The sequence below is a fragment of the Saccostrea echinata genome, unplaced genomic scaffold (assembly GCF_033153115.1).
Source record: "Saccostrea echinata isolate AGI-Se365-2 ecotype Australia unplaced genomic scaffold, CSIRO_AGI_Sech_v1 ptg000022l, whole genome shotgun sequence".
NCBI classification, from domain to species: domain Eukaryota; kingdom Metazoa; phylum Mollusca; class Bivalvia; order Ostreida; family Ostreidae; genus Saccostrea; species Saccostrea echinata.
This window is the reverse complement of record NW_026889771.1, coordinates 4,485,001-4,493,287: the sequence shown is the minus strand read 5'-3', so window position 1 is coordinate 4,493,287 and position 8,287 is coordinate 4,485,001. Positions and strand designations below refer to the sequence as shown.

General features: G+C 33.8%; 1 protein-coding gene across 1 annotated transcript; it reads left to right on the top strand.

The window, feature by feature from the left end:
- Positions 1–1,177: 1,177 nt before the first annotated feature.
- Positions 1,178–6,413, top strand: LOC133190583 (peroxidasin homolog). Its single transcript, XM_061326281.1, has 6 exons — positions 1,178–1,343; positions 4,474–4,592; positions 4,763–4,949; positions 5,380–5,559; positions 5,770–5,898; positions 6,088–6,413. The coding sequence occupies exons 1-6, from the start codon at positions 1,178–1,180 to the stop codon at positions 6,165–6,167; spliced, it is 861 nt and encodes a 286-aa protein (XP_061182265.1). The 3' UTR covers positions 6,168–6,413.
- Positions 6,414–8,287: the final 1,874 nt, after the last annotated feature.

Here is an 8,287-nt window from a genome sequence, read left to right as displayed (position 1 = left end):
GAGGACCACTTATACTCTACAATAATTATAATTATTATAAAGGAACATCAAATACTGTTACATGTATGTTGTCAAAGCAAAAACTCTATATAATGCTATGATGCAAAACCGTAGAACCACAAAGCAAACAACTTACAAAGTGATATCTATAAATATTAAATCAGGTATAGACTATTTTATTTGATGAAATGATATCGATAGATAGACAGATTGTCTTCCGAATGGCTAATAATAACAAATGCAAATAACTGCGGAAACACCATAAACCCTATGTTACTCAATGTAAACAACACAGATTTTATCCAAAGGTCTGTACGCTCTCAGAAATTAGAAGCTAATATTATAGAGGCATTGTTTATAACATAGATTTTAACTAGTTTACGAGTTTACATCATCAGTACGTATTGTTGATTTAAAAATATACATGTACATGTGTAGTTTTAATATATTTCACATTCAAGGCATGTAATTTATAAAACTAATATCAAAATATCTACTTGTGTGATTAAAAACGTGTACAATACAAAATATTTTTATCACCCCACCCACCCACCCCCGAAAAAAGGACAAAAAGCGACAAAGATTTGAAGTGAGTCAGCGCATGACAATTGTTTAAAAAACCAAACAATTGCATGGAGGGTCCGAAACGCTCGCCTGTATCGCTACCAAAGTGGGATCACAATTATCTTGAAAAAAAGTAGAGTAAAATCAAAGGCATGAAAGTACTCATAGTGCAAAATAAAGTAATTAGTTACTCATCACCAAATATTAAATTATAAATTACAAAAGCCAAACTTTAGAAGTGGTTCCGACTATTTAACTTTTTGAACCAACATTTTACCCAGAATAAATACGGATCTGGCATAGCTAACTACTTTCCTTAATATGGCTACCGCAGAGGAAGGGTTTTATTAGTGTTTCATTGGCTCAGTGCAGCGTGAAATCTTTCACCTCTGTTGGTAGGCGCCATTAACAGAAATGATTAACATGATTCAAATGCATTTGAAAACTACAGATTCATAAAACTTTATACAGCGCATGCTATGTAAATCATATCAGCAGTTTGGTATTGGTTATGTTTACGATGGTAAAATACTATTAATTTCATCTGGACTAACTGTGTGCTTTGATTGTTTTGTTAGATATTCATTTATTTCTACTCTAGTTCTACCGATCAATGTGTTTCCGTGTACTGGGAAAAGATCTCCATATCCCGGAATCAGAATCAACGCCACCTGCCTCGCCAGCTACAGAATTCCGCCACCCCATTTCAAGTGGTCCAAGGGAGTGGATGGAACTGATCAAATACATACTACTATATACATCCAACGGCAGATCTAGCGGTAAGTTTGGCTTTAATAAATAGCCCTGGGTTTGAAATAGCCTTTAGTTAAGGCGGTATCCATCATTTAAATAAGAACTTGTAATTCTAACTTTCTACACCATTTATAGAGAATAAATATAAATTCTCGTAACATTAATCAAACTGTTACAAAGCCCCTTTTTGGATATGGAGACCCAGCGAGCACAATGACATTGGTTCTAAATAGTAATGACAAGAATTAAGAAATCAGGTGCGAGACCGCTTATGACGGTTGAGAGAGAGAGAGAGAGAGAGAGAGAGAGAGAGAGAGATAGTTATAAATCATATATAATTATTTTGATAATATATCTAATATCTAAGATAAAGATTTCTAAGTCTATCGCTAAAAGCTTAGGGATTGCTTGCTGTTGTTTGTTGTTTGCAGTCTTGACTTCAAGGGTCTACAGTACCCTGTGCCAGTAAAAGGCTGTGTGAACATCTACGATTCATAATATATGTTACATTTTGAATCTTCAATTTAACAAACACAAGAAAAAGATACAGACAAGTGATTTTATCAATTTGATGCATGTATCCATAAGATTCATTATGTACAATTACCAACTAAAATATTAAACAATAGACCAAATCTTAAACATTAATGAAAATCAGCGAAATTTCTAAATTAGGTCATTTTTAATACGTTGAATTTCACAACGTCAAAAGCCCACATTAAATGTTCTTAATGATCTCCTCTTTTTCAACTACAAATGAAAGTTGCTTCTCGAGATTTGTATAACCTTGTCACTCATTTCTGCTTATACACTCCTCATTTGAAGGTTTATGTTTCTTTTGAGCTCATTCAGTATCCGCGGTCTAAGATTGTAGACCCTATTCCTAAGGAACCCCTACAGAAAAGGCCTAAAAATTGAGATTGGCGAATGCAGAGATCAAATTCTTTTCTTGGCTTATTGCATTATTGAAAATTTTTTTACGCTGATAACTTCATATCATAGTTCAAAGTTCAATATATGCTGGAAATGCTGATATTGCCAGTATCAATTTTCTGAAAGCATCCATCTGAGACTTTTCTCAGGAGTTTGCTAAACTATCTAAGAGTCTCCACTTCACCAATTAAATCTTCGGTTCTTAAAGTCCTTAGGCTTTCTGGAGTACCGTGTCATTTATCGCATAATGCCCGTCCCTGTCCTTTAACCTTGTTACTAGCCTTCTGATAAGCATCCTCAAATCTTCTATTCTTTTGGAATATTTCCTTTTATCACCATCTGAATGAATGAATATTGGAGACACGTATTGAAAAAAAAGCTTTACAATTCAGCAATATGTTGATAAGTTTAGTCCATTTTGGAAAATATTCAAATAATGACATCGGTGTTTATGTCACAATTAATCATTGTAATACCATGATTTCCTTGACTTTTTCACATGGAACAAAAATGCAGGATTTGTTGTTTAAAATGGTGTATAGTTTGTAATAGATACATAATAGGTAAGAAAAATAATTAGATTTAAAAATGTAACATGTAACATATATTATGAAACACCCTCTGCATTCGCCAATCTCAATTTTTAGGCCTTTTCTGTAGGGGTTCCCTAGGAATAGGATCATTTTCTTAGAAAAAAAATTTTGATCTATTACTTAGACAATTTTTTTTTTGAGTTATCTGAAGTAAAAATAGATTCCCTTAAATGTCTTAAAAGAATACACCAGCGAATGAAGTGTATAAAATTAATGATAATCATATTAAGAGAACCTGTTAAAATTCAGTGAATTCTAGTCGAAGGATAGAGAACAACAAAAATAAGTGTCTTTCTAAGTCACTTCAAATGACTGATTTTGACAAAAGATGTTTGGTGTAATTTCATTACATTTGTTTTCTATGAGATTATTTATATCATATGCTGTTTATATGCCTATTGTATATTGTTCAATAAATGTAAAACAATTTTTTCCTGAAATTTTATCTTTTTTTAAGTTAATCTGCATGTATTTCTTCAGCCTCATCCTTCTGTCTCGGACAAAATGTTCATCATTTTCGCCCTTTCTCCGAGTTTGCATGTTTATATGTTTGGGTATATTACATTTCGGGGGATGGAATGGAAAATTTTGGTTTCAGCAGTTAAGTAATTGCTTAATTAAATATTGCTTATATAATGAGTTCAAAAGATGATAAGAACAATCAACATGAACTAAATGAAATGTACGGACAGAATCCTTTAATTAATATTCAGTGTTAATTATAAGAGTTAACTCCCCTTGAAAAATGTGTAAAATATTACTTTCTCTTAAATTGACCTGTGACTTGTGGATTTTAATTCATCAAATTAGATAGAACATTTTTGTGGATCTCTTCACCAAATGTTTTTTTCAAATATTTTGTTTCTTTATAATTTATTTATGAAAATTATGCTTTTCCCACAATCGGTTACATTTACTAATACAAGTGAGGTCAAAGTTAGATATACATACATGTGTATATATGAACTTTCATTTATAATTAACACAAAACCTTTACATTTCAAAATTCGTTGAAACTTTCTTCCAAAGAGCTAATTTAACTGTATCTAATTACATATATAAATCAATGTTACTCAATACAAACAGTGCGATTTATTGAAGTTAAGAATAAAGTTCGCAGAAATTAGAAGCTAATTACAAAGGACTTATGTATCACAAAAATGCTAAATAGCTGTCTTACCGAATTTAGCCGCCACATTTAATACATCTGGGGACATGGATACTGGGGTATAATAATTGGGGGGACAGTGACAATGTCACCAAGGAAACGAGGATCTTATATATATTCAAGGGTTGAGATTTCTCGGCCATTCTGAGATCGGGCATTACATTTATACCACATTTGGACGAGAACAAGATCTAGTGAAAATGATTGGGAGTTTGGTACTTGTAGCCTCGCTGATTGGCCGTAAGTTTTAATTCATATTATTTCCAATGAGAGCAAGTACAGTAAAAATGTCAATGCCTTATACCCTATGGACTTAGAAAATTGTTATTTTCAAGGGAAGCATGAATAAAACTTTGATAAAGAAATAAATTCGATATATGTCAAAAACATTATTTCTTTCCCCTATTTTAAATACTGACACGTATTAATTTGAATGAAAATCGAACATATTTTTTTTCTAAGTGAGCCAGTGTGTGACATTTGTTATTGAACCATATAACACGTCTGCACCTATTGGAGGGACCGGAACGCTCGCCTGTATCGCTACTAACCTAGGATCAGACAGTGTGTCGTGGAAAAGGGTAACTTCAGTCATTTTTTTTATTAATCAAAATATTAAAAAAAAACATTAAGCGGTGAGCTAGAGCAAGAGTTGCATGCACAATAGCAAGCATATAATCAAAGGATTGAAGGTACTTGTAACATTGCAACATTGATATAAATTCAATACCGGATATATCTTGTACAACAGAAGCAAAGTTCCGGAAATGGTTACGATTCTCTGACTTTTGGAACCAACATTGTGACATCCATTCAGAATAAATATGCAGTATCCGGTACGGCTAACCTGACAATCCAGAACGTGGCTGCCTCGGACGAGGGACTTTATCAGTGTGCTATTGGGTCTACTGTACGTGAGATCTCCTTCACACCTGTCAGTAAGTACCGCTTAATATATTCAGTAGCTATAAGGAGAAATAGTCAGTCAGTAATTACCAATTTATATTCAGTACAAGGAAACATAGTTCGTAAATATTTATATTTTTGTACTTTATATGGATGGTATTTGTTATGACTATATACATTTATTACTCTCAGAATGACATTTTAATTAATTTTCACATGTTCATCTGAACATCATGCATCATGTCATGGTGATCACAGAGAATTCTAGTTGTTACATATTCTATGATTATTTTCTATCGAGAAATTTCTCTTAATGGATTTGATTTTAACATATGTACAGTCTGTATAATATATCTGACTTGTGTTTTAGATATTTTATCTTGTTATAGATGAATTGATATGTAAGTGTGAGGTTAATCCTACATGTACTAGTCTTAGTATTTCTTTGTTTTTCCTTACTAGTTCTACCGACCAATGTTTCCGTGTACTGGGAAAACTCCCCATATGCTGGAAACAGAGTCAACATCACCTGCCTTGCCACCTACGGAAATCCACCACCCTATCTCAAGTGGTTCAAGGGAGTGAACCAGATGGAACTGACCCAGAATGCATACTACTATACGTCCAATGTCAGATCTAGCGGTGAGTAAAATTAAAGTCAGGCAGCAGTAGCCACACGCAGAGGGCGATAAAGACCGAATAAATACCTAAGAAATTTAAGCTCATTATATACTACTATGAATAAGCTACAGTCGTTTGCTATCAATACAGCAAAAGACATCCATTAAAGGAAAAGGTTCAGCCACCAGTTAACGACCAAGCATATTGACATGTCTTCTTTGGTTTTAAAAGGATACGGAGATGCAGTGAGCACAATGGCACTGATTCTAAACAGCAATGACCAGAATCAGGAAATCAGGTGCGAGGCTGCGTATGACGGTTACGAGAGAGCCATGGAGTACACACTCAACATCCAACTCAGTAAGTTGACATATAGTGAATTAATTTTTAAAAATAACATTATATGGATACATGCACATTTTTGACTAAAATATCGGTAGCACTGGAGGTCAAGAAAATTTTTAAGTGCCTCACGTATAGCATAAATAATTAACCTAAAATATGATAGAAATTTTTACATAAAAATTCACGCAATATGGTTTCTTAAAGGCGGTGGACCATCATTGAAGGCACAAGGATTGCTGGCAGCTCTGTTTGTAGCCTGCAGCTTGGCGTTCAAGAGTTTATAATGGACTGCAGATGCTGATTTAACTGTGTGAACATTTACGAACAGAATCTCTTGAAACAATTTTGCTCGATCTCTTGGACAACTTTTTCGTGTTTCGGGTTCTTCTCCATGGATTTCCGATGTGGATCTCATACATCTAAAATAGGTGCAACAAGATGGCATATGTAAATTGTGTTTTCATCTCATAAATTACAATTAAAGACCGGAAATGAGACAAATTTTGCTTTGTTGAGTACTAAACAATAGGCGCCATTGCACTGAGTCCCTTTCGTACAGGAAAAGGGGAGTTTAAAAGTTTGAATGTTTGTTTGTCATCTAAGTATTCAATGTGTTTTCTAGTCAATTAATTTAGACCCCCCTTTTATGTTGTACCAGGAACTCCGGTTACTTCTAGGCTCCTTGCCTCAACTCCAAACCGCACTCTAGCAACCCCCCTTTCCAAACAATGCCTGCATCATTTAACGTTCCAACATGCTGCATAAGGTCCACAAAAGACGAAATGGCTTCAAATGGAGAAGGAAGATCTGTCTTTATTATCGAGCATTTTACTTTCGATTTTTCGCAAGAGAGCCAAATGACTAAATATTCACATGTGATATTTCATGTTTTCTTCTTTGAGTTTGTAATACGCATATCTACCATGATATTTATTTTTAGTATAATGATATTATTTTTTTATTTTTTTTGCTTTCAATAAATAGAATGTGTTGAAACCTAATATCACAGGAGTATTTTATTTACTAAAAGGTTGTCTCTTCAAGGCGTGTCTGTGATACCTTGTACATATTTCTGTAAATTATGAAAGTGAATTTATTGTAATCTGATTGATATAGAATAAATTGACATCTACATTCCATCATTGTGTTACCTTTATTGACTTACAGGATGAGCGTACATCTACAATACATGGGTCACCGGGAATTTGTTTAACAGTGACTGGAGAGCTAACATGCTATATAGAACTCGATTGAAGTGCACATGCAACGTTCGATTAAACAATAAACCAGATGGATTTCCTTTTTGAACTTTTCAGTGAATTTATTATTAAGTTACCTTTTACTTATTAAGACCTAAGTGATTTTGTTACTTGTTACTTCCTTGGGAATTTAGTCAGTCTTTAGCTAAGACCTCAGTGGTTTAATCGCTTTTTTCTATTTCCTTGCCGATTGGGTTACTTTTTAATTAAAACATTTGTAGTTGAGCCCCCCCCCCCCCTATTTTTTTCACTTCCTTGACAATTAAGACTCTTTTTTACTTAGGACGTTAGTGGCTTGGTTAAGTTACTTTAGTTACTTTTTACATAAGACCTTAGTGGTTTAGTGGAACAATTACCTTAAAAACAGTTGTTTTTTACTTAGTAAATAAGATGGATAATCGCCGAGTTATCTCATAGGAAAACAAGATGTAATTGTGAAATACTGATGCGAAGGTTAAAATTTTCTCAAATGCGAGTCAAACTCCAAGGTCAATAGCTGCAGATCTGTATCTCGCTGGTCTTAAAAAATTGGGATGGACGACCAGAGAGCTATAGTGCCATCCATTGAAAAAAGTGTATATTTATTGCGCACAAAAAATGCGCTGTTGCGCGATTTTTTCTCTGGTCGTCCATCCCATTTTTTTTCAGACCAGAGCTACAGATCTGCAGCTACAAGGTCAAGAGATCAAAAATGTTGTTACCCAAAGAAAGGATAAACCTGGTAAATATAAAAGCCCAAGCATCAGCCATTCAAAAGTTTTGGTCAGGGTTAACGTTTTCTGAAATGGGTCCTTATTACAACGGTAAAATAGACACATATCATGTTCACCTTGGTGGAATGGTTGCTATTTACATAGTGCCCTTAGAAGAAGTAAATAAGGACATGATACCAAAATGGAATACAATCAATCAATCATGTTATTTAGAAAGTTGATATTTAATATTACATTGTATCTAAATGGAATACTTTTCATAATCGGAAAAGAGCTGAAGAATATAGAAGTTCTATCAGAGATTACCCATTTTACCTGGGAGGAACTGCAGTTTACGATTTTCGTCATCTATCGCCAAACTGCATTTCAGTTGATTTTATTTCCATCTTCCTTGAGATCTGGGGTTTTATACACAATAATCATCAGAATCGC